Source organism: Magnolia sinica, chromosome 9, assembly GCF_029962835.1.
Source record: "Magnolia sinica isolate HGM2019 chromosome 9, MsV1, whole genome shotgun sequence".
NCBI classification, from domain to species: domain Eukaryota; kingdom Viridiplantae; phylum Streptophyta; class Magnoliopsida; order Magnoliales; family Magnoliaceae; genus Magnolia; species Magnolia sinica.
Genome location: NC_080581.1, coordinates 66,103,332 through 66,130,761, shown reverse-complemented (window position 1 = coordinate 66,130,761; position 27,430 = coordinate 66,103,332). Strand labels below are relative to the sequence as shown.

General features: G+C 39.2%; 1 protein-coding gene across 1 annotated transcript; it reads left to right on the top strand.

The window, feature by feature from the left end:
• The first annotated feature begins 331 nt into the window (after positions 1-331).
• On the top strand, positions 332-20,872 carry LOC131255565 (spermidine synthase 1-like). The gene is made up of 9 exons (XM_058256313.1): positions 332-805; positions 8,201-8,277; positions 8,393-8,515; positions 17,407-17,511; positions 18,790-18,862; positions 19,190-19,261; positions 19,378-19,573; positions 20,306-20,435; positions 20,520-20,872. Exons 1-9 carry the CDS (start codon positions 601-603, stop codon positions 20,583-20,585), a joined length of 1,047 nt encoding a protein of 348 aa, XP_058112296.1. The 5' UTR covers positions 332-600; the 3' UTR covers positions 20,586-20,872.
• The last annotated feature ends 6,558 nt before the right edge of the window (positions 20,873-27,430 follow it).

The window sequence follows — 27,430 nt, the reverse complement described above, 5'->3', positions numbered from 1 at the left end:
ACGTGGCTCGAACCTTTCATCCAAGCCACCAAAATGGTAGGACCCATTGTAGATGGATAATAACCCTTAATCATTACCCAGAAAAAAACGACGATAAATGGTCCATTGATGGAAATCTAATCAACGGTTGAAAAAAGGGTAGTAGTAAACACGATCCAATTCGACATAAAACATCCATAAATCAGAGTTCAGATGTGTATGACTGATATGACTTCGATTAACTGACCTATCTAAAGTGGGCCCACTGTTGGACGGTTTAGATTTGAGGAAGATGCCACGTGTACACTACATAAAAAACGGAAGGCGCTTGGAGCCGCATCCTCTCTGACTCTCTCCTTCCGCCCATCGGCCATCCCTCTCTCTTTTGTTTTTATTTTTTTTCTGTAATCTCTCTCCTTACAGGAGTCACATGAGTCAGAGTAGAAAAAGAGATTTGATTATTGCATGATTTCTCTCTCTCTTCCCATTATAAGCAGATTCCTCCTCTGAAAAGCAAAAGCAAGAAGCATCACTTCTGCATCGACAGAAGAGATCGATTCTTTCAAAATCCTTGTTGGGTTTTTGGAGAGAAGAGAGAGGCTTTTGGGGCATCTTCAATCCATGGCTGAAGAGGAGTGTGTATCTGCTGCTGCTGCTCTTGAGGATGTGCCGTTGAAGAGGCAAAAGGCAAGTGAAGGAGAGAGTGAGAGTAATGGGAATGCTATTGTTGTTGAGATGACGGAGGATGAGAAAGAAGAGGATAAACCAGATGGTATCTCCTCTGTGATTCCTGGCTGGTTTTCTGAAATCAGCCCCATGTGGCCAGGTGGACGGACCTTTTTTTCTCATGAATCTTTTTTTTTTTTTTAATGGGTATTTTTTTTGGTTTTGTTTTACTTATTCGGTAGGTTTTGGTGTATTGTAGAAATTAGCCCTTTGTTATCAGGCGGGCCTTTTTTTTTTTTCTTATAATCTCTGTTTTGAGCTTTTTGTTTTTTGTTTTTTGTTTTTTTTTTTAAAATTATTTTTTCTTGTTGTTTTTTGGGGATGTTGTAGTTTTGGAGATTTGGGTTTGTTTTTCATTTATCAGTTTGGGTTTTTTCTTTTTTTAAATAGGGGTTTTTGGGTTTTTTCATTCATGTTTTGTTTTTTGTTTTTGCTGTTCTTTTTTCATTTTTATGTTGCGTAGATACGTTTTCATTGGGTAATAATCAGCCCCATGTGACCAGGTGGGCCCTTGTGTTTTAATAATCTCTGGTTTGGGCTTTTTGGGTAACTGTAGATTTCTTTTCTTTTTTTCTTTTTAATTATTATGAAGAAATGATAGGTTTGGAGATTAGTTTGGATTTCTGTTTCTTCGTTTATATATTTACTAGTAATTTTCTTTGGTAGGTTTGTAAATATTGTTGGTTTTTTGTCTTGATTCTTTATTTTTATTTATCAGTTTTAAGTGTTTATTTATTATTTATTACTGTTGGGATGGGATGCTTTTGGTTTTCCATGTTTTGTGAGCAATGGTCTGTTCTTATTTTATATTTTGGGTTGTTGTTGCTTTTTAATTCCTGTTTATATTTTATTTGATAGTAGCCATGGTTTTATATGTTTTTTTTTTTTTGCTTCTTCTTCTTCTTCTGTACATGGGTTGGTCATGATTTTTGCACTATCCTTTTCTTTTTGGCAACGTGTTGTAAAAGCATGTACTTCTATTTCTTTGTTTGCTCCCTATGGTGAATATATGTTAACTTCATCTACTAGCCACTTTTACTAACAGTTCTCTTGAAAAAATATGATACTTTCAGATATACTTTTTTTAAAAAAAAAATCTTTAGGCTGTATGTAACCATTGCTGTTAAATGCTTTTCTTAGAAATGGTCCATTAGTAGTTTCCTCTGTTGGAGTAGGTTTTCTACTGCATTACGTTTTATAATATGTATGATATGCTCAAGATTTTTAGTCGTAGGATGCAAGAAAAAAAAGCCATTACTTGTTCATATGGTTGATTTTAATTTACTAATACTCCCCAAATTTGAATTAATAGTTTATGAAACATATGCAGTTTTTTGCCCATAAACTCTCTGTGTGGCCCACCTGCTGATCCAAATGATTTGTATGGTAGGCATCAGTGGCAGATCCAACTTTGGATCACCGAAAGCAATAATCTAGAGCACTTTCACATGTTGAGAAACATTGGAGATATTCTTTGATTGTGTCGAATGTCTGTTTCCTCTGATTGGCTTGCTATGTGGAGAAACTTCATACCTTATTTTGCTAGCGAAGTGCCATTTATTACTCCTAAGACATTGTGTTTGTTGCAACTTCATGCTTGTCTGCATCCCATCGTGCATCCCATCATCTTTTCTAGTTCCCTTCCAATTGCTCTCTCTCTCTCTCTCTCTCTCTCTCTCTCTCTCTCTCTCTCTCTCTCTCTCTCTCTTCTTGTATACTGTATTTGCAATTAGGCTTTCCAGATTCTTAAAATGTCATAATTAGTTGGGATCAATGTTTTCAGTAATGTTATCATGTAATGTATCATATCCTTTGGATGTGGATACATTTTGGTTATCGCATGGGATGTATTGGTTGTATCGTGTAATTTATCATTGTTGTTGGGAAACATTGGGAAATTGGTCGAATTTTTCAATGAAACTTCAAGAATGGTTAAAAAAGACACCAATACATACTTAGAAAAAAAAATCACAAAAAAGTGCACATAATAGGTTTCCTTTGTATATATGGTCCTAATTTATGCATTGTCTGACTGGACTAATGCAACTATATTTATAGTCAATTCATAAAAATTTTAAATGTAAGAAGACATGCATGGAAACACAAGTATTACATTCAAAAGCAAAAGAAGTAGAAAACTAGAAATTTAACTTTGGATTTTGGAAAAAAATTATTTTTTAACAAATTTCAATTATTTTTTAATTATTTTTTTCTTTGAAAAGTCCCCAAATTGCCAAGAATGTGTAGATCAAGTTATATATGTGTTTGATTTCGTGTTTGGACACTGATTGTAACCGATTTAGGAAAAATTGAAGAAATTTTTATTTTTTCCTAAATTTCTGTAACTTGATACATCTCCCTCCAAATCTCTAAATTGAAGCTCCAAATCTATATTTTTTCATGCAAAACATGAAGAATCATAGATTTATGACCCTTTGACATTCTTTACAACATATAAAAAAGAAAAAAAAAAAAGAATCAAAACTAAAAAATATGTACCTTTTAGAATTCGGTCCCAAGAAGCTTTTGATCACGATTTCAGAGAAATTTTGAAGATTTTCTTCCAACAAGTTAGAGTGGACTGGTCGAAATCACCTTACAATTATTATTATTATTTTTTTGTGAATTTTTTAGGATTGTTCGGACAAAACAATGCTAGTTTCCTTTTATCCCTTCGGTATTGCACTCCGTATTGATATATTGCTTGATGCATTAAGAATTTATAAAGGGGGAGTGTGGATATATTGCACAATGAAAAATGGATATTAAAGCTAGGTTTCGTATCGCCTAGTTGGGATAACAGATATATTGGTGATATCGCAAGATGATGAAAACACTAGTTGGGATAAGGCTTAGATGATGATGAAGAGATTCTTGAAAAGATCAAAAGTTCTTTAGTATTTGGAGGATTTTAATTTGGAGTGACTAAGTTATTAAGGTGTAGTGCCTCATGTTGATGTTGTGATTTGGAGACCTTGTCTGAGATGGAAGAGGTATCTCCCCTTTGGCCTCTATAGGAGTTGGCATTTGCAACTTCATATGCATTGGTCTAACCCACCTAGACTTGAATTGTCAGAGAACTCACTTTCCTCTTCTTCTTTTTTTTGGCAAGGCATGCTTTGCTAGGAGAAGACAAACAAATTACAAAGGATCCATCTAGGAAATCTCTAGGACTAAGACTGAATGTTGCTACTAAGTGGCTATGACCCAAACGCCCTTCAAGATGAAGGAAAGTTCCCATGGTTCTGGATTTTCATTTGAGGCCAAGGGAGGAATTTTAAAATTTAGAGGGTCCTAAATGAACGGAAAAGACTGTTAGGCCTCAACCTAATTAGGATTGCCGGAGTATTCATTTCATTTGAATTTCCTAAGTTGGGTGGATTAGAGAAAAGACTTGCCTCCGTTCTCAGCTAGATTTGTTCATTCGTTCACTTTGATGGGAAGGAGAGTATCTCTTGCCTCTCTTCAATGATAGTAGTGGAATAAATTCTACTTCCTGTACATCTATTGGATCTTGAAATGCACGTGTCAACGCCCATGAACTAACATTGTCGCCTTAAATTAAAAGGTCTAATTTCTCTTCCCTAACAAAATCGCGCATAGGCCTGTTCGGGTTCACTGAAACATAAACTGAGGAAATGTTGTTTATGTGGAAACAATATTTCCACTGTTTTTTGTTTTGTAAATTTCTAGGAAACACCATTTCCTTTTCCTTGCCCATACTAAACAAACATGATTCCCGATAATTGAGGATAGGAGAGGAAACAACCCCTCTCTCTACGAAGGGCCCCACATAGCCACATGTGCCACCGACAATCTTCAAGTACTCCACATGTGCCATCATCCATCTTCAAGTGCCCCACATTTTCCAGTGTACTAAATGTGCCAATTTCCAGTGTACTAAAGCACCCTTCAATTGCCAATGCGTCTGTCAATCTTAAAGTGCCCACAAGTGTGAAACTGTGAATGCACCGCATGTGCAACATGTGCCACTGCACATCTCCAAGCACCCATGTGTCAATGTCCTGCATGTGCAACATGTGGCACCATCATCTTGAAGTGTCCCACATGTGCCATTGTGTTAGTTGCAACATGTGTCACTTTTGCCACCATCCTCAATCGCCCCATGTGCCACTATTCATTTTCAAGTGTTCCACATATGCCACACATGCCAATGTGCCACTGTCCATCTTCAAGCCTCACATGTGCCCAATGTGCCATGTATGTCCATATTGTCGCTAATGTTAGAATGTGCCACATGAGCCACGTCCCATCTTTAATGCTAGTGCCACCATCCATCTTCAAGTAAAATTTCCATGAAAATTTCTATTTTTCCAAACAACAGAAATGGAGGGAAATTTTTGAAGAGTATAAGGTTAAAAAACAATCAGGGGAGAAGGGGCGGTGTGAGTGAGTGATCCGGGTTCAATCCGTGGCAGTGTTACCTTTCAAAAAAAAAATAAAAAAATGAAAAGAACAATTGGGGAAACAACTTTTCCTTTTCCACAATTTCATAAAAAACGTTGTTTCACGTTAAACTTCGTTTCCTCAAATTTTTTTCCCCAGGTAACAGACCCTTAAGGACCCAAATAGACGAGAAGAATGATAAGTACAATATCATTAGTAGGTAGAAAGATGTGTCTACCTTGTCAAATAGTGACAATGGCTTCAGCTGTAACTCCATCTAGTCCCGCTTTGTAATGGTATTATCCCGCAAATAGGAATGGAAGGGAATGAAAGATGGCTCTACTTGTGACATAAACCTCAAGTACAAATCTTTGAGCTTATAAAATCATCCCTTTCAATGATAAAGGAAATATCTTCTCTTTGTAGTTAACTGGATCAGCGGATCTAGATAGTTCTCTGCATCACTGATGCAAGACAATTAACCACTTGCTCTAAAAGCTCAAACTGTTAGAGCATGGCGAATTAATCCTTTTATCTCATAGCCCAGGCCTTACATCGCATGGCTTAGGACCTCGGTCGAACCCCCCTCGTGGGCCCCAAATCACATGGGTACCGCCTCACACTGGCTGCCCACCTCGAGTGTGTCCCCGCATCTTACAAGCTATACCACTCGAGCCCGGTGTAAAATGCGCATTAATCACCCCCGGTCAAGGTGTTCTGTAATGGTAACGGTGGTCGTAACGGCCACTACCGTTACCTTTACGATATGGGTCGTAATGGTTGTTACGGCCCCTGTAACGACCGTTACAGTCTCTTTTTTTATTGAAAAAAATCCCGAAAAACCTATATTTGCCTCATAATGTTGATTAAAAGGTATGGAAAACTTGTATCTGCCCCATAACAGACAATTACGGGGCCGTTATGGCCTTTATAAGGGACGTAACGTGTCGTTAACGTCAATTACAAGTCATTTTTTTCCATAACGGCTGTTACAGCCGTTACAACCCTGTAACGTGTAACGGTTGCCACCGTTACCTTTACGTAACAGCCTTTACGGCCCCGTAATGGCCTTTACGACACACCATGTCCCCAGTGAGGAGTCTCGAACACGAGACCTCCCCTGTGAGCCCCAAATCACATGGGTCACCCACCCCGAGTGTGTCCTCGCATCCCACGGGCTACCCCACTCGAGGCTGGTATGAAAATTCCCCTGTATTAATCACCTCCGGCAAGGAGTTTCGAATATGAGACCTCCTGCTCTGATACCAATTTGATGCAAGAAAATTAACCACTTGCTCTAAAAGCTCGAACTGTTAGAGCATGGCAAATTAATCCTTTTATCTCATGGCCCAGGCTCCACATCATATGGGTTAGGTACTCGGCCTAACCCCCCTCGTGAGCCCCAAATCACATGGGTACTGCCTCACACGGGCCGCCCACCCCGAGTGTGTCCCCGCATCCCACGGGCTACCCCACTCGAGCCCGATGTGAAATGCGCATTAATCACCCCCGGTGAGGAGTCTCGAACACGAGACCTCCCCCATGAGCCCCAAATCACATGGCTCACCAACCTCGAGTGTTTCCCCGCATCCCACGGGCTACCCCACTCGAGCTCGGTGTGAAAATGCCCCTACATTAATCACTTTCTTTTAGTTATCAACATCATCATCATCATTGCCTATGTCAGCTTGGTCAAGCCGTGGACTCTACTTGTCCTTCAAATCTTAGGACATAACTATATATTTGATATATTAATATTTTTAAAATAGTAAATTTATATAATGCATTTTTATGCCTTGAAAACCTTTCTAAGTTTGGATGTTTTAACATATTTGGGTGCAAATGAGCTATGTTTGGCACATTTTTTTTTTTTTTACTATTATCGATGTTGCGCCACATCCCTGTTGGGTGCTCTGAAGGAGTTTTAAGGATCTTAACGTTATAGCTTTATATAATATTAATAGGCAAGGCCTTTTGTCTCCCTAAACGTCTTGCAATTATGTTTTGCTCACAAAAAATGAAGTACTGATGAATAGAGTCACCTTTAGCAGACAACATCACGGAAAAAGGAGAGGATATCTTTTTGCTCCTAGGTTGCTGATGAACTTGCATGGTTTTCTGAAACTAAGATTCATTATCATCATAGATTTTACCATGTATCAGAAGTCCGTTTGAGATTCTTTTTACACTTTGTGGGTTAATAACTTTAAAGCCAATGTATTCATCTATATGCACCTTTTGTCCCTAACTACAGGATTCGTAAATGTCGCGGTTGGAATTTGCTTAAGGTTGCTCTCTTTTGTTTTCCATTCACCCCAATGGATCATTTTACCATGATTTCTTGCCAACAATCTAAATTGATATCTTAGGCCTGGTTGCACTGAGTGGGTGGAGCCCGAGAGACCATTAATGGGTTTAGGATTCTTAAAATAGCCACAAAGCATGCTGAACTACTAAGCATTTCTATAAAACAATCCTTTTGAAGTTGAAGTATGTATTTACCTTTTATAAGATAGTGTAATTAACCTCCCTTTCAAAATAAAAAGAATAGTGTGATGAACTCATTTGATGATTCTTTTTTCTTATAAACACATAATGTGAAGATTAGGAAATGACAAACACTAGAATAAAAAAAATGGCTGTGGGTCTTTATGGAATTATGGTGGTCATAATTGGCTCAGAAGGCAAATGAGGTTACGAAGGAGTACAGAGTAGGAGGATAATATTCATTCTACTAACATCTTAGGTGGTCTGTCATATCCAGACATCTTAGGTGGTCTGTCAGATATCTTACTTCCCTACCTCCACTATTATAGATCCATGTCAATGTGATATTTTTTTCATTTTGTAATGCTTCTGCATGGTATAGTGGCAAGACTTGGAAGTCATATAAATACTGGCATTACATTTCCTATTAAATTTGTATATTTTATGTCGTTCTCCTTTCTTGGATTTGTTCCAATAATTGTCTGAGTTCCAATTGGTCAATACACCAACTATTATGCCTAAAATTTCTATTTCCAATATCTTGAAAAAAGGACAAAATGTTTTGTGAATGACATTACTTTTTTGAGTTGATTATTTACAGGAGAGGCACACTCCTTAAAGGTAGAAAAGATCTTGTATCAAGGGAAGTCCGAATACCAAAAGGTTATGGTGTTTCAGGTATGTGATGCAGTGGGTGACATAGCAATTTCTGTTTGTTCTCATCTAGATACCAACCTATCTAAGTTGATGTATGATAATCTCAACTTTCTTTTGGCTTCGTTTTGTGTTGCAGTCATCAACATATGGCAAGGTTCTCGTCTTGGATGGGGTGATTCAACTCACAGAGAGGGATGAATGTGCATACCAAGAAATGATTGCTCACCTTCCACTGTGCTCCATTCCAAATCCTAAGAAGGTCGACCTAACCTTCTTTTATAAGTGGATTCCTTATTCTTTAAATTCTTTTAAACTCTAGATTTCTATGGCACATGCTTAGTTCAAATAGAAATCTTTGGCTTAATCTTAGCTCAGTACTCTCACTTCATATCTCAAAATTTAAGGCTTGTTTGGATGCACTTCCAAGGGGGTTTCAGAAAATTGAGGTATCAAGCCTGCTTTTTGGTGCCTCTTTTGTTGAGTGGAAGATGAAACAGGAGTTTGCAGAGTGCATCCAAACTCACAGCATCATATGCTGTTTGGTTATTAAAAAAAAAAAAAAAAAAGGTGTTTAGGGCTTGAATGCCCTTTCGGAGGGTGCCTCCAAATATGCCCTGAACATCTTTAATTGAAATGAATATTGAATTTGTTTCTGTTTTGCGTTCATTTTCATTTGTTTTATAGCCTTCGCTGTTTAAATGAGGATGAGTCGTACTATGCTTTTTATTATGCCTTTTCTTGTTGGCTATCACAATAGGACAGTACTCCTGTCAGGCAATTACTTGGAACTGGAAGTTAGGATGGTTATTGTTATTTGGGATCCCACAATCAAGGATTATTGAAATACAGTATTCCAGCAGGAAACACCAAATATTTGGTTATTGATCATTATTGTAGGATTTATCATGAAGCTGAAAACATGAGGCAGGAGTGCGATACTTGTCAGTTCTCTGCAAAAGAAACAATAATTTGAATAGAATATAAGTGCTTTTGTTCCCGAGGTGATTATTGCCATGATAGTTTGTTGAGTTGTCTTAATATGATTGCTAGGTGTGATGAAATTATACTTATGGTAGCTTGACTGCCTCTATAAATGTTTGCTCTTGATAAAGGGTCTGGTGTTTCTTTTTTCTACCAGACAAATGAATTATCTTTGCCTCTATAATATGCCTGTCAGATGTGTTGAAATGAAAATAATGGGAGTATGACTGCTTTCATGGTTCTTTATGTGAACCATGGTTTAAAGTCAAATCAACAATTTAAAAACTTCAAACCATGGTTTAAAGTCTCAATATAACTGGTCATAACACCTAGCGGCTGAATATGCTATGAGCCAATATATCAACTGTTATGGCCGATATTTTGTTACTTCTTTAAAAGCAATATATTTTCTAATATATATGAAGTGTTGAGAACTGAGATGTGATATGGCCAGTGTTTTAAATATTGACAATATCAGCGAACATATCCCACGATATATCTTGTATCCCACCTGTGCGATACGAAACACTGGTAGTGTTGATATATCCCACCTATTCGATCCAGTGAGCATTTTCAATTTTTGATCCATGTTTTTGTTGTAAATCACGTTAAACCAGTGTCAGATGGTTACAAATCTATGATTCTTTATGTTTTCCATGAAAATTATAGATTTGGAACTTCGATTTCGAGATTTGGGAGAGACGGGTCAAGTTGCGGAAAATTGAGAAAAAACAAAATTTCTCAATTTCTCACAAATTAGTTGCAATCTTTATATCCAAACACAAAATTAAACATGTATGTAATCTGATCTAGTGATTCTTCTTTTGCATTTAAATGTATTTCTTGTGTTTCTATACATGTCTTCTTACGTTTATAAATTATACGAGTTCAGTTGAAAAGCACATTTAATAGGACCCCATACAAAGGAAACCCCTATTATCTGCACTTTTACCTTTTGATTTCTAAGTGTGTATTGATGTCTTTTTTAACAATCCTTAATGTTTTATTGAAACATTTGACTAATTTCCCAATGTTCCCATGTTTCCCAACAACAACGATACATTACGCGATACAACCAATATATCCCATGTGATAACCGATATTTATCCATATCCCAAGGGTTCCATACGTTACGTAATAACGAGATTTAAAATATTGGATATGGCTATTATCAACCAATAATTTTGAACAAAAAAAAAATATTGCCGTTAAATTTAATTATTTATTTAATTAGGATTGATTACATAAATAATTCACATTCTCATCAGTCATGTCTTTTCGAACGGGCTGGCCACCTCCATTATCAAGTTTTTGATAGGTTTAAAATTGGAAAAGTTGATGTCTGGGTCTAGTTGTGGGATTTCCCATTGGAGATGTGGTTTAAGGCGTTGGTGGTGGTGGGGTCTTGTCTTAGTGAAGTTGTTGCCATTGATACGACCACTATTTTCTAGGAGGAGCTTATGGTTGTTAGGCTCTATGTGAGCTTGAAGAAATCGGAATCAGTGCCGGACTAAATTCGGTGGTGGTTGCAGAAGATCGAATCCTAGTCCATGGCACTTGGGGAAGGGGAGGAGGCTAGTCACGCTACAAAGGTGGGTTCGAGAGTGCTTTCGACTTGCTTGGTGCTGAAGGTGTTCCATTTCAGTGCTCGCATGGAGTTTTGCTAGCGGGGAAGGCTACATGTGTGGTGAAGATCGTGTAGCAAGCGTTAGGTGGCGTCGAGGCCTTGGTTGGTGGTGGGATAGTTGTCTGATAGGTGGTGGAGGAACAATTGTCTAAATAGACAACCTACCATATGTCCCACTATATTAATGGCTCTATGTGTGTGTGTGTGTGTGGGGGGGGGGGGGGGGTGTTTAATCCTCTGTGTTGTGATGGAATCCAGCTTGACACACTTTCCCTCAGAGTCTCTACTTGGTGGTGTATCATAGGAGGAGAGTGATGGGTGAACACTAGTGGGCGGTAGGTGGAAGGGAGTGTGCTAGTGATTGGTGGGAGAGAGATGCGACCATGGCGTGAGGAGTAGCCAGTCTCGAAGCTTCTCCATTGACGCGTGGCTGCCTTGGTGGGTTGTGTCGAACAATGGACTCTCCTACTCGTGGCCCTTGTCTGGACCTAGGGCATGACTTGTGTGTTACTTGGCTTTTGTGTGTGGGAAGCTGTGGGGTTTACTCGTGCAGAGACTCGTTTAATCCTAACATATGCAGATCCTTCCTTTTTTCCCCGTGTCCTCTGATGGTTTCCATACTCCCTTATGTTCTTGTTTTCCTATGCTCGTCTTGGGCGACCCTTCCCTGGACTTCGAGTCGAAGGTTTGCATTATGGTGAGGCCTTTAGGTCTCAACTCCCTTTGGTCACAGTTCCCTCTGTTGAACATCCCGCTAAGCTTAGACATTGTGCCTTTTGCTCTTTCTAACTTCGAGTTCGGATGTCTCACCTTTGCAAGCAGCCATTTTCAATTAAGTGATCAAAGACTCTCCAGGAAAGCTCTGTCTCTGTGTGTCCTCGTCTGGGTGTGAAGGAGGTTTGGTCGCAATGGCTAGGGGCAAGAGGTGAATCAGAGAAGCTATTAACCATGTGCGAAGGTTAATACATGCAGTGTTTGGTGACTGCAATGAGGACTACATCGCTCTCTTACAACTCGTAGAAGAAAGGGGGCTCCTGAAGAACAAAGAAGATCTTCAGAGGAAGTCCCTTAAATCTATTAAGGGGTGTAGAGAGCTCGTTGGCCATGGGAGTTCTGCCAAAAGCGAAGTTGAGGCCATTCCTAAGAGTGCAAGGACGTGTAAAGGGGTTAGGTTGGTTCCCTAGTGAAGATTTTTAGTTGGAACGGAAGAGGACTTGGATGTTAGCAAAAGTGTTTTCAGGTGCTAGACATGTGCAAGAGATCCAAAGCCCAACCAATTGTGCTTTAGGAGACCAAGCTCCAGTTAGTCAACCAAAGAGTGGAGTCATTTTGGGGGCGCGAGGATGTGAAGTGGGAGGCACTAAATACTGAAGGGTCGACTAGGGGTATACTCGTCTCGTGGGATACAAGCATTTGGGTGAGGGAAGATAGCGAAGTGGCCGGTTCTATGTCTCAGTGGTGTTGAAAGATATGGTCTCTAGCTTCTGGTTTGTTTTCTTTGGGATGTATGGTCCAAATCAACCAACTCTTCAGCCGCTACTGTTGGAGGAGTTTTCCTCTGCCTTCAAGAGTTGAAGTTCTCGTGGTGTGTGGGGGGTGACTTTAATGTGGCTTGATTCTCCCACTAAAGGCTCAACGGGATCGTGTCTCGGGTAGCATTATTGTCTTCTTAGATTGGGTCCAAATGCACGAGTTGGTGGACCTGCTAATGGATAGAATTAAAATCACATGGTCTAATGGCTAGGAGCGAGGGCTGACATGTTGAGGGTAGACAAATTCCTAGTCCCCCCATCGTGGGTGGAGAGGTTCCCTTTGGTGCTTCAGAGGGGGCTCCCAAGACCAGTCTCTGATCACTACCCAATGCTTCTAGATGTTGACAAAGATAACTGGGGTTTTAAACACTTTTGCTTTGAGTTAGCATGACTAGAGGTGGAGGATTTTCAAGACCTTGCGTTGGGGTGGTGGTCCTCCTTTGTTATTAAAAGCCTCACTAGATTTAAGCTCTTTTAGAAGCTTAAGATGCTGAAAGGAAAGCTCAAGGCAAGGAAAAAAGAGGCGCTCGACTTGCAGAACATGAAATGGATAACATCTTGTTGGAAATCTAAGAGCTGGACGTAAAAGAAGAGGGAGGGGTGCTATTGAACATTGAAAGAGCATTGAAGGAGAAGCTAGCCTCTGACTACAAAAACCGGTTAAAAGAGGAAATCAAATGGTGCCAATGATTGAGGGCTAATTGGCTTAAGGAGGGGGACAAGAACACGAAGTTCTTCCACGAGATACTCGAGCTAGATCCAACAAGTCTATGATGTTGCCATTACCTACTACTCGATTCTCCTCTCGGAAGAGAAGTGGACATGGCCAAGCCTGGACAACCCGATGTTCGATAGGATATCAAAGGCGGAAGTTGCTAATCTTGAGTAGCTTGTTCTGGAAGCGGAAGTCAAGGCGATAGTGGAGATGCTTAGCAGGGATAAAGCTCCTGGGCTGGATGGCTATTCCTTACCTTTCTTCCATGTTTTTTGGGAGTTGGAAAGGGTTGGCTTGACGAGTTTAATTTTTAATTTTTTGATTCAGGCCTGTTGTTATTGAAGATGGTGTATTCTTTCATAGGAATCATCCTAAAATTAGAAGGGGTAGAGAGCTTGAAAGACTTTAGGCCCATTAGCCTCATTGGTAGCCCCTATAAAATCATTGCCAAGATCTTGGCCCAAAGGTTTTGTTCCCTTTTCTAGAAGGTGATATCCCCTCCTTTTTACTCATCTTCGGCAGGCAAATCCTGGAGAACGTGTTGGTGGCTCATGAGTGCATCGATTCGTGCCATCGAGCAGGCAACAAAGGCATCATTTGCATAACTAGATTTCGAAAATGCCTATGACCACGTTGACTAGAAGTTTCTTGATTACATGTTGTGCTGGATATGATGCGGATTTCATTAGAGGAAGTGGATTCAGGCACGCGTTTGGTCGGTAATCCTGATTAATGGTTCCCCTTCAAGGGGTCTCTAGTAGGGAGGTCCCCTCTCCCTTCCTGTTTGTGAATGTCTCGGTGGCACACAACGGAATGTTGAATAAGGTCCACACTGTAGGTTTCTTTGAAGGGTTCAAGGTGGAGAATGTTGATTTCAATATATCCCATCTCCAATTCGCCGACGACACCATCATTTTCTATGAGGTTGTCGGGTCCATGGTGGACTACTTGTGTAAAATCATGCGGTGGTGTCAGGTTTGAAAGTCAACATCTCCAAAAGCGAGATTCTTGAGATTCACATGTCTGAGGCCGAAGTACCCAGGATGACTGGTGTCTTTGGCTGTCGAGGCGAGTCTTTCTATTCTACATATCTTGGCCTCCCTCTCGGTATGGGCAAGCCTGTAAACACTTATGAGACAAGGTTGTTGAAAGGATGGAGAGGAAGCTCATGCCTTGGAAGAGTAGGCATTTGTCATTAGGTGGTAAAATCACGCTCATCAAAGCTGCCCTCTTGAACCTTCCCATGTATTTAATGTCCTTGTTCAAGTGCCAAAAGTTGGTTTTGGCAAGGATAGAAATGTTAAGAAGGGATTTCCTTTTGGCAAGGCACTTTCCACTTGCTAGAGTGGGGGGAATTGCGTAGACCCTACGAGGAAGGAGGTGTGAGTATTTAGACTGTTGGAGGACGTCAATTCTACCTCGTTGGGCAAGAGGGTTTGGAGATTTGGGATAGAAGAGGACAATTTTTGGAGGACTATTCTCTTTTGGGTATTCACCTTTAAGCCTGAAGTTGCTTCAAATCAGCAAATAATCTTCCACAAGGTGTCCACCTGTGATGCCACAACATCATAAAACATGATGGTGTTGTCCATGAACTGAAGATGGGACATTTGAAGATCTCCTTTATCCACTTTGAATCCGCTTGTCAACTCCAACGAGACCCCCTTGTCCAACATTCTGCTAAGAGCCTCCACCACCACCGCAAACATAAACGGTGATAGTAGAATCCCTTGTCTGGGGCCTTCAGAGGATTTGACAAACCTTTCGGAAACCCATTAACTGGGATGGGAAACTTGGCAGATCTTACGCAAACCTGAATTCATTTGGATCATCATATCTGTGTCTGTACTCGCGTCAAGTCAGTCAGGAATATTCTGCTATTGAGCACTAGGGGGAAGCTTAGTTTTGTTGTTCTTTTTATTTGGAGCTTTATGCCCTCCATATTTCACCAGACCTTGTGTTTCATGGGCAAGACAGCACATGAAGGTAGATTGCTACTTCATCAGGAAAATAGATAGCTGCATAAGCATATAAACTCAGTATGTGAAATCATGAGGCAAAGTTGCAATATTGTACACCAAAGCTTTTTGAAAAATCTTCTGCAACAAATTGTGGAAAATTCGGTTGTAGTAGGTTTTGTTTCTTTGGCTTGCACTGATATTAGGTAATTCTTTTTTGGGATTCTTAGGAGCAATTTTGTAATTTGATAAATCATCATCATCATAACCTTGTCCCAGCTATTTGGGGTTGGCTGATTTGCAAGACTGCTTAGCAAAAATTTGACGACCGGCTGCCTACTTGATGTTGACCTTGCACCCGTAATTGGGAATGTGGGCTTGTCATGCCGATGTGGAGTTTGCAGGTCGATAGATATTAAGAATATATTTTCTCCCTGCACAAAGTGATTTGACTTTCTTTAATCTTTCTTGTCTTATCTATATCATCGCCATCATCATCGCCATCATCATCTAAGCCTTATCCCAATTAATTGGTGGCTACATGAATCCTATTCTGCTATTCCACTATCAAAGACCATAACTTCAGTTAAACCATAGGCTGTAAAGTCTTTTCTTACTACCTCCACCCACGTCCTTTTGGACCTGCCTCTTGCCTTCAACTTGTACCAACTTCTAAACCGGTGCAGTTTTTGGTCTCCATTGAACATGACCAAACCATCTAAGTCTACTTCCCCGCATCTTATTACCTATTGGTACTCCTAAGTTCCTCTGAATGCATTCATTTCTCTCAACATCCTCATTTCAGCTGCACTTATCCTATGAACATGTTGTTCCTTAGCTGCCCAATGTTCTGTCCCAATCTAATATCTAGTTATAGGATATTAATTTTTTTTCCTTTGATGAATGATAAACTTCACACATTATAATAAGGAAAAAGGATATGGGTCTGGTTTGAGGTATTTGAATCCGCTTTTGAAGTTGAGCTTTGCATTGAGATTGATTTGCATATCCTGGTTTTGTTTCTTTAGTTCTCTCTTTTTCTTGCAAAGGCATGCGAAAAAAAAAAAAAAAAAACTGTATAGGAGATGGAGGGATGTATAGGAGAACCATGGTTAAAATAACACTTTAAGTCCCTGACTCATCCGGAGCGGAAACCAAGTTGTGTCATCAAAACTGATATGACTTGCAGAACAGATGAAATATAAAATATAAATGTATGAAAGGACAGGGACTGATGTATAGGAGAACCATGGTTAAAATAACACTTTCAGTCCTGGACTCATCCGGAGCAGAAACCGTGTTGTTTCATCAAAACTGATATGACTTGTGGAATGTGTGAAGTATAAAATATAAACGTATGAAAATGACAGGGAGGGATGTGTAGGAGAACCATGGTTAAAATAACACTTTCAGTTCCTAACTCATCCGGAGTGGAAACCGAGTTGTGTTATCAAAATTGATATGACTTGCGGAATGGGTGAGCAGGGAACCTGAGGCCAGCAGATATAAAATTGAAAGCCTGAAAAAATTCCAGGAGATTTTTTTAAAAAAGGGATAACCATTAAAAAAATGTCAAAAGACACCCCCAAATCTATTTTTCTCTCCTCCCCTGGTCTTAGAAATGTGAAACACTATGAAGTGGGAGTTTTCCCTAAAGAACCTGCTTTTATGTACTCAGGTGAGCACTTTGTTACCTGTCATGACTCAATGCAACTCAGTGTTACTTGGGACAAGCCAGGATTAGTTGGATCCAGTCCATATCATCCCAGTCAGGGTTGAAACTGACTCATATCGTGCAATGTTTTAAACCATGGAGAGAACTGCCACTCTAAGAAGGAATTGAAGTTGCTATCCAAAGGAGAGATATCTAAAATTCCCTTCATTTTCTCGACAAAGAAATGTTCGTTGTTGATGACAACATCCATGGCTTTCATCCAACCTACAATATTCATAGTTTCACCATCATTGCAAAATTTTCATTGGACGAATGCTCACATGACCATTTACCCTCTTTTGTCATGGAATCAGCAGGTTTTGTCACACTTTATTCTGTTATCATGCATTTAATCATCCATGTTTGTCATCGGTATTTGTTAGCCTCATTTAATATGAATGTTTACGGTTGATACAGATATCCTTTGATGGTTCTGAAGGACAACATAATGTTTGATATGTACAAAGTAGAATCTAGATTTATGAATGACCTTTTATCTCTGTGTGACTTGAAATTTACATTGGTTATTTCATACATGGCTAATATGCACTCAATACACTTGTAGCTGCAGTATTCGATGCTCTATTGATATTACTTATTTAGGCAGCCATCCTTTTCTTCAGGTCTTGGTTATTGGAGGAGGTGATGGTGGTGTATTGCGTGAAGTGTCTCGGCATTCTTCCGTGGAACATATAGATATATGTGAAATTGATGGGTTGGTTGTGGAAGTGAGTAAGATGACCTTTTGCAGTTGCTTCTTCTTCATGATTTTCCATATCATATGCATTTTTTAACTAAAAAAGTCATGTTTATGTAGAGAATTTATATAGTGCAAATGCTTTCACCTGAATGTGGTGCAAACTGTTTGTAGGCCCCGCTATCATGTGTTGATGAAATCTACTCTGACGATCAGTCGATGACTTAGATGGGACATGCCAGCCAGAACATTTGAGAGTGGACACCCACCCTTTATTCTCATAGAAGGCCCACCATGTTGTGTATATACTGTCCAATCCATTGATGTGAAACATCTACCCTAGATGATGGAACTTGGGTGGGCATCCCCTCCAACTATTTCTACTTGCGTGGCCCACTTGAGTCATTGAACCGCCCCGATTTTGGGGCCCATGGCCAAACAAGGGAAGGTGTGCATGATGGATAAGTGTGTATGTCATCAATACATCACTGTGGGGCCTACAACAACCATTTGCACCACATTTTAGTGAAAATGTTTGCACTAAACTCTCTCTCTCTCTCTCTCTCTCTCTCTCTCTCTCTCTCCATATGTTCAATTTATTATATATGTATTGATGTGTTAGCGTGTTGGCTTTTCCACACTACCATGTCTAACATCTAATATCCATGGGGCCGGGTTGGGCGTCAACCTGAGCTGCCCAACCCGAATTCCCAAGTACTGATTATTCCCAGACCGACCTAACTTGGCCCTAATTTGCTCAAACCCGACCCGACCCGACCCAATTTCAAATTGGGTTGGATTTTTCCGACCTGAACCCAACCCGAGGACCTTCTCAACCTGATCCAACCGGACTGGAACTTGGTCAATTGCGTTTGGTTTGACCCGAACCCAAGTTGCTGCCCTAACAAGGGGACATATCTGTACTTGGAATAATCAATAAAAGATTATTAAATAATGTAATAGAGGACAAAATGCTACTTTGTGCATTTTGTCCTCTATTAGATTGTTTAATAAACTTTTCATTAACTTGGAATCCGTGACATGTTGTAGCACTTCCGTCACAACCATTTGAGCAATTTTTTAGTTTCTTTGCTGATGTTACAGGAAAATATTAGATCACAATCCTGTACCTGGACTTCTATGTTTTGATTTATGTATAATACTTTCAAATCACTGTATAATATGTTTATTTGTATATTGATATTTGTTTAATAATACATTTTTTATGATGTTTTGTTTTGACAATGCTAGTTTGCTTAGTCATGCATGAGTTCAATGAATTGATTGTTTGTTCATTCCATGCATCCAGGTCTCTAAGCAATTTTTCCCAAACCTAGCAGTTGGGTATATGGATCCACGTGTTTCTCTCCACATTGGTGATGGTAAGATAGCTTCCTTTGATTCTTATGAACACTCAGTGAAGTCAAGTGCTTTGAAACTCAATGTTCAAAAAACTCCCAGGCTGAGTCAACTCAGTTGAGCTGGCTAATAAGTCAAGAGCTCAAACTCTTATTTTTCATGAAGTGCTAATATTTTATTCAAACATCCAAGTTGAAAATGGAACTCCTAACACCTGATTCAGAAATTGAATCCAAGTTTCTGAACATTGCATCAGAGATTACTAACCGTGAAGGGAAAACGATGTGCATACTTTTCCATCTTATATCTTGGTTTGTTATTTCATTTTTTGGGGGCTCTTAAATTTGCAGGAGTTGCCTTTCTAAAGGAGGCTCCTGAAGGTACTTATGATGCAATCATAGTGGATTCATCTGATCCAATAGGTGTGTTCTCTTTGTAAACCCCAGTTTCATCCTTTACCATCTTCTTTGGAGCAATTTCTTTTTTTCTTCTTCTTTGGTATTACATATCTTTTTAATGCATTTCCTTGTTTCATCAGGACCCGCACAAGAACTCTTCGAGAAACCATTTTTCGAGTTGGTAGCTAAAGCTCTTCGCCCAGGAGGAGTTGTGTGTACTCAGGCAGAAAGTGTTTGGTTGCACATGCACATCATCGAAGACATTGTTTCAGTTTGTCGTCAAACATTCAAAGGCTCCATCAACTATGCATGGACGACAGTACCCACATATCCAAGGCACAATTCTTATTTTTCTCATTTCCTCTTTCCATTCATGGATCATGCATGCACTCAGTCGCTATACCCATTGCATACAATCCAGTCTGTTCAAATGGCCGTACTCGCTATTTGATGCAGCATAAGGAATGAAAATCAATTTTGGTAATACCCATTGGTCACCACTGAAACTGGGTTGTATGATTGTATCAGGCCATTTTGGGTGTATCGTTTGTTGATGAAACCCAAGGTTTTAAGACTTGTCTGATTCAGGTGCAACTCAGATGAGTTGAGTCAGATTTGGGACTACCTGATCCGGTTCGATAGCACGAGTCACCCTCTACTAGTCACTCCCAATTCGGGTGAGTCCCAACTCGACTCGCGAACGAGTCAATCTGAGTCTTCGAACCATGATGAAACTGGTTCATATTGGGTGGTATGTACTGGTTTCGGATGAGACTACAAACCTGGATGGGGCATGGCCGCTTGAGAGTTGGATTGATTGAATGATCCTAACCATTCCTGGTATCCATAAAATGGATGGTTGGAGACAAAATGGTTGATGGTACAAGTCCAACAGCCAAAGTCGAATGTTCAGAATCGTCCAATCAGTGTGCTTTCTGGGCCCTGCCCAATCCACAATCAGGTGATAATTTGGATGGCCTGGATTGACAATGATGTCCTCAATCGACATATTCTATAATTCTTACTTCTCATCATTAATCAATACAACTTATCTCTCGATTGTTGCAGTGGGGTGATTGGTTTCATGCTTTGCTCCACTGAGGGCCCACCAGTCGATTTCAAGCACCCGGTGAATCCAATAGACGAGAGTGAACCGCAATGCAAATCAAAAGGACCCTTGAAGTTTTATAACCCTGAGGTGACGGCCGACTCCCATCCAAACTCCTGTTTTATTGCTTGTTCTATTCACACACACTTTCTTACTTGGGTTAACCTTCTCCAGATCCATTCCGCCTCATTCTGCTTGCCCTCTTTTGCGAAGAGGGTGATCGATTCCAAAAGCAAATAAATCATCCAAGGGCAGGTGTCGAAGCACCGGAACTGCTGTTTCAAGTGCCGGGCAACCATCATCCTCAGCAAAGTAGTCCGCTAAATTGGACCGGAGAGCAATTCAAGTGTAGGATTGGTCTCTTTGAGTTGTGAGGGTTATTAGTGCGAAAATCGAAGAGTTTGGTTATTTCTTTCTTGTTCAATTCGGATTCAGTTTTTAATCTTTTCAAATCCATCCCCGTGAACCGGTTGTCATGACTTCTGAAATTCTCAAATATCCCTAATTGATAAGCCAGCATTAGTTTCTTTATTAGTTCAAAAACACTCCTGCCTTTTTAATTATAATGTATTTTTTTTTTTTTTTTAAAGTAAGAAACATATGACAAAGAACTTCGCTACTAACACACGTGTGAAATAAAAAAACTGATGTTCATGCCATACATGCCATGCAGCGTGGCGTAAGGTTCATTTAATCTTCTACATGCTTTCCAAAACAAAAATAAAATCTGGTTCCATCAGCCCATGGGCCCCCGTATTGGAGGCAGGTGAATGGGTTAGAAAACTTAAACCTAGTTTTTCATAACCATAGATTTGTTTTGCAAAAATGTGGCCCACCTAACCACTGGATCAACCTATTTCTTGGGGTAGGGCATCAATGTATTGGTGCTGTTCTGATGGATGGATTGGATCTTGGACCTAGCTGTTGCATGGGTGGCGTGTACATGGGCTTTATTATACAGGGAGTGAGGGTTTAGCAGAGCTAACATAGTTTTGAACCAACAGCTGTTAATGTTGCGTGTTTGGATGCACTTTACAAACTTGTCCCATCTCTGGCTCAACATTATTTATTTATTTATTTTATTTATTTTTGTTGGTTAGCTTGTTAGTACATCCACCGTCAGTTCACACTTCACTGTTAGTCACCCCCACTAGGGAATCCATACCAAGACCTGTTGAAACGAGGTATCTTTCACTCAGTCTACCACCTGAGCTATGGATCAGGGTGTAAATCCTTCCTAGTAAATCCCTTTAAAAGAGGAAGTGTGGTCCTTTCTAGTAAAAGCAGGCTTGAAATCCTTTCTAGTAAATCCCCTTAAAAGAGGAAGTGTAGTCCAAACGGCCTGAAAGACATTTTCTTCTTTAAGCTAGGTCATGAGTTCACATTAAGTCTGTTGAAATAGAGGGTCATGAGTTCACATTGAGTCCAAGCGGCCTAAAACTACACCCTAAACCTTTCTATCCAATTACCCAAAATCTCTCCACTATATTATCTCCCGGAGCGTTACACAAGAGAATCTTTCAAATCCGAACAAGTGAGCCCCACCTTGACGTCCTACAATCTGAACCGTCCAACACCCTCTTTACGTCCTATAGAGGTATTCTTCTAACTTTGTGATCAGACGGTTAGAATGTAACGAAATTTCCTTGGAAAGCCTATGTGGTAGACTTCATGTGCAAGCCTTTGCCAAATATCAAGCGGGCCACGCAGTGGGAGGAGGGACTCACACTGCCATGTAGTAGCCGTGCGGAGCCACCTCACGCTGTCCATACAGACAGACAGCCGTGTGGACCCCACACGCTGTCCACATGGCAATGACGTGGGCCCCACTCGCAGCCACTTGGGCACCCGTGTGTAGGGCTGCTGCCATTGCAGTAGTGGGCCCCACACACGATATGTTTTGATATTAGTATTGATTAATCTTAGCCTTTTGATGATGTGATTGAGATACGTGGGACCTGCATCTCATTCTAGATTGTATAGATCTAAATGTAATATGAAGTTATGTTGATCATCTTGATCTAGCATGTGTTTGAGACCACATCCAATCTCTCTTTTTGTCCGTCCTTATATAGTACGTATGGATCTGTGTTTGCATGTCTTGGTAGACTTTCAACTCTGATCTTGGATCAAATTCATTAGATACAACCAAAATCTTATCGTACATCTTATAGATCTAAGATCACATATGGTACAACATGGATATAGGTTTGGGACCTAGTTTTCGTGCATCATCTTATTTTAGTGGGACCCACTAGATCTTAGATCTTGAATGTGGGCCCCACCATGATAACTTGAAATATAGAAAGATATTTGATTTCATGTGATTAACTTGAACTTTAGACCTTGAATCTTGTTTCTTCGTATTTACTTTGGCACTTTCGAACTATTGTTAGATCTGGATAGACACAAGATTTGAACACTGATCAACGGTGTAGATTGACCCTTAATCAGACGTGATGGCCCCACAAGGAGAAACAAGAGTAACCAAATCCATCCTATAGATCTGATTTGGACCAAAATACAACTTGGTGCTAAGAATTTCTATATGATTTTGGATGGTGGCCCACCACGAGATCAAGAGAAGGAATGTAGATAGAAATGTGAAAAATATGAACTTTTTTAGTTAAGATTAGGTGGACCCACAATGTGTGGTCAGATCACCTAAGGTGGACCCCATCATGAGATCTTGATACAGATCAAGTAATTAGTTTTGAACCTGGAAAGATCATGATGTGGTACATTGTAAGGTGGCTATAGACAATCTTATGTTTTGTGTAGGGCCCCACTTGTTTTAAAATCCCCCTATCCAAGTGGACCCCACGTTAGAATTTTGATCTAGGGATCAGATTAGAGACTCGAACCTAAGCTTAATCTCCGAGCGTGTGTAAAGAGGCTAGATGAAGAAAGTTATGCGAAAAAGTCCCACGTGTGTGTAAAGAGGCAAACGGTACCTATGTGCACCAGTGCATTGTCCCTGGTCGGCTATATAGCTAGGTAACTAGAAGCGTATCTGGTGACTAGTGAATACTTATTTGCCAAAAGGATTTTGTAAATGGATCTCGGGTACTTACTACCTAATTACACTTTATTGTTCAGAGTATCCCCGATAGTATCCTTGATATTTGAAATTACGTGGATTATCTACGACAACGTGTGCAAAAGCTTGGCGGATCTATAGAATTACGGCTAAATCTTAGAAGGGGGTGATTAAGACCAATTTAAAATTTTATAATTAAGACCACAATTGTCTAACTAAGTTAATTTAATAATTTAAACAAGGCAATTTAACACTTAGGCTTCCAAACCCAAGTGGGTCCAATCACATAAACTACAATAGATGCAATATTATAAGCAACTAATCTATAAACAAGATAGTGATCTTTTGTGTAGGATGTTTCTAACTATTCAACACCTAACATACATCTAATCATGCATTCATATAATTTAACTAATCAAATACATAAGCATAAATAGAATTGTGACTAAATGACAATCACAAATATAAGCATATATAGTGGTTCGGTTTCCCTACTTCACTCCCTGCGGACGCACTCTCCTCGAATGTACAAGTATTTACTCTCTTGGGAGTTTTTAATAGATTCACTTCTAACCTCTACAGCCATACACAAGAACCTAAACTTACACTTATGTCGGAGGCTCCCTTGGAAATTTAGTTGGTTTTCTAGAGGTTAACCAACAACCTTGGTCCTAATCTAAAAACCTATGTTTACTCCCGCCGGAGGCTCCTATAAAGACTAATTTGTACGCACTCGTATCCGGTGAATTCAGGCATACACAAAAGCTTAGGTCCTACATAAGAACCTATTTGAGTTTGGGTCACATACTCTTACGTTCAATCCTACACAAGGAAAGAGTGTATGGATTCTAAATTGGCAATTTTACTTGTCGAAGTGAGCCATGTTGATGCATAATGCTTGAGTTACTTGATCAATACTCTCCCTTGCTTCAATCAACTCCCATTGTGCTCCCTCGATCGTTGATACCGATGCTTTAGCTCTCACGATCATCCACCTTACATATAATGTGCCAATAAGGTGACCAAGGCAAGGGAGGTAGTGAAATCTCTTACAACTAATAAATAATTGATTTCATAGGGGATTCACTTAGATGAGTGTTCTAGAGTGTTTAGATAATAATTATGGTTATAATGTCTAATATCTAGAACATGAATGATATCAAGTTCATCATCAATTGGAGCTTGTAATGCTCATTCAAGTGATAAATCACGAGGAAGATGACTTAGATTTCTTGATTTAGAGATTTAGGATGAAAGATATGAGTGGGGAATCAACTAGGCTTCTAATGCACCAAAAATCCTTCAAAATACCCAAGAATCGAATGCCCATTTTATAGAGTTCGTATTACAACGGCTGTAAAACAGTTAGTTAATAGTTCCGTTGATAGGATTGAAATGCCCTTCGATGTGATCGAAGGTCCTTCGATATGATCAAACTGTCTTTCGATCCCATCGAGAAAATTTAGGAATATTTCTGTTAAGTTGTTGGACTATTTCTTTAATCACATCGAACGGTCATTCAATGCCATCGAGACCGATCGACAGGTTTTCGATAGGATCAAGGACCACTTGAAAATTTTTGTTTTGGACTATGTCTTTTACAATAACTTAGCATCTCTTTTATCCTAACTTATCATGTTCTAATTTGGCTCCTAAGGCTATGTGTTAATCAATCAAGGTTAGGATCGTGTAGAGGCTATTGTTGTTTTAGGTCTAAGGTTAGGGTTATCAAGGCACCTCATTTACTTATTTTTCATCGTTGATGTTTCACGTCCTCTCGTGTATTCAGTCTTTAACTTCTAAGGGCTCAACTGACTACATGACACACAGACTCATGTGATTGACAAAATAAGTGCACAAATAAGTGTACTAACAATCTCCCCATTTATTAATTACGTGACAAAAAAAAAAAACTAACTTAGACCTCGTCATGGTCTATACCAATGACAAACCAAAACAATACAAAATATCACATGTCCAATAAAAGTGATTTACAACTCGAATACTCAAAGACATGTAAATTAGCAATGCTCCCTCATAATTGTTCCCCCCATATTCATTAATTTCCTATAACAACAAACAAATCCTGTAAAATAGAATTCAACTTATTTTGTGGGACTTGATCTTTCTCCCCTCTTTTGTCAATATTTGACAAAGAGACAATTCCATAGATATACCAATTAACAACAGAATATGGAAAAACTTTATAAATCATGAATTTACTAATAAACACATACTAACAATGAAATAGAGTGTATATAATTTTAAAAACATAAAGCATGCTTATTATGATTATTGAAAAAGATATACTATTTAAAATAACAATGACCAATGATAGTTTAGTAATAAACATGTGATACTTAAATTTATGCAACTTTAAAACTAAACTATTAGAAAGAAAATGAGGCTATAATCCACGAATTTAACTAATAAGCACAAAATAAGGCTAAAAATCTTCTGATTTTTATATATGCTCAGAACATGAGGCTAAAATTCTCTGATTTAAATATTGAGCCCTCATAGATCTCTAAGGTCACATATCCCTCTTCACAACCCACTTGGGTGTAAATTTTCTAAGACCCGGACTATGTTTGGGAGGTGGAATGATTTTCCCAGATACATCTCCCTTAGGTGATTTCCTAGTTAGAGATCTATGTTCGCTATGTGATTTAACTATGTGAGTCTTACCCTGATTATCATTGTCATTTATAAGCATTTTCTTCACTTTTTCATTAAGTCGTGCAATTAGTTTCAACAACACCTTCATACGGTTAGTCATTTTCGGAATGGTTGGAAACTCTCTATTCTTTTTCAATAATCTTGTAAGGATGTTTCTTCATTAGTGTGCGGATTTTTCGGTTAAGACAAATTTACAAGTTTGGTTTGCGAATAAGGTGGATTGGACCATTTTTTAAATCAAACATTCAAATCTTAGGTGCCCAACATCTCCACAAGTATGATACACAGGAGAGGCTCTCAATCTACTTCCTGAAGTAGATGAGTCATTTTGGATTACTAGAGAGGTAGAGAATGTAACAAATGTATTCTTATTAAGTTCAAATCCTCTATTATCCCCAAGAGGATTATCCCAAGTGGTTCACCCATATCAAAAGACTTATAAATTAGTTCATTTCCTTAAGTAACCTTAGGGGTCGTTTGACACCATGGATTTGGGGGGATTTCAAACTCCCAGGTTGTTTGGCACCATAAAGTAATTAGGGGTTTCAAAATCTAGGGGATTTCAAATCCCCTTGAATAGGGGGTTTGCAATCTATAGTGAGAGCTTGGATTACCTTTTAAAATCCCCTCAATAGTTGGAAATCCGACCATTAAGAGGTTTGCTTTAAAATTATATATTCGAATGCAACCACTACTGCACAACTCCCCTCTCTGTCTTTCATCTTCTCCAAAAATACTCTCCTATTGCAAAAAAAAAAAAAGTTTTCTCGTGCTACCATATCCAAGTGCAGAGGAAGCTTGCTGCCATCTCTGAGACGGTGGAGGTTGTTGCTTCACGGAAGTTTAACAAAACTTTAACAAGGTAGGTACCCAAAACTTACATTTTAAATATATTTTTAAAAATGAATTGTAAGCTAGTGTTTAGGTCGCCCAATATAATGTTTATGCAAAATCTTCTCCGACTATGCGATGACTTGTCAAAATTTATGTGTATGGCCAAAATATTACACTAATTTAGGCTTCACGTGGGTCATACCAAATGAAACAATGAATGGAAGGGCGGGAACCCTTTATTCATATATGTCCCACCGTAATGGTTATATGAAATGTAATCCAACCATTATATAGCCCATTAAAATTTAAGCTGTGAGGAAAAAAATTTAGGCCTAAATATCATTCAGGTGGGCCATAGGAATGAAAATAGATTCAACAATTATAATTGCTTGTGCATACTATTTTCAACTGTGTGATCGACTTGAACCACCAATGGGTCTGAAATTTAGGCCCTTGGCCTAAAATAGGGTAACTCACATTGTGATCTAAGTATATTTCCAACTATCATTCAGGTGGTCTACTTCGTTTTTTT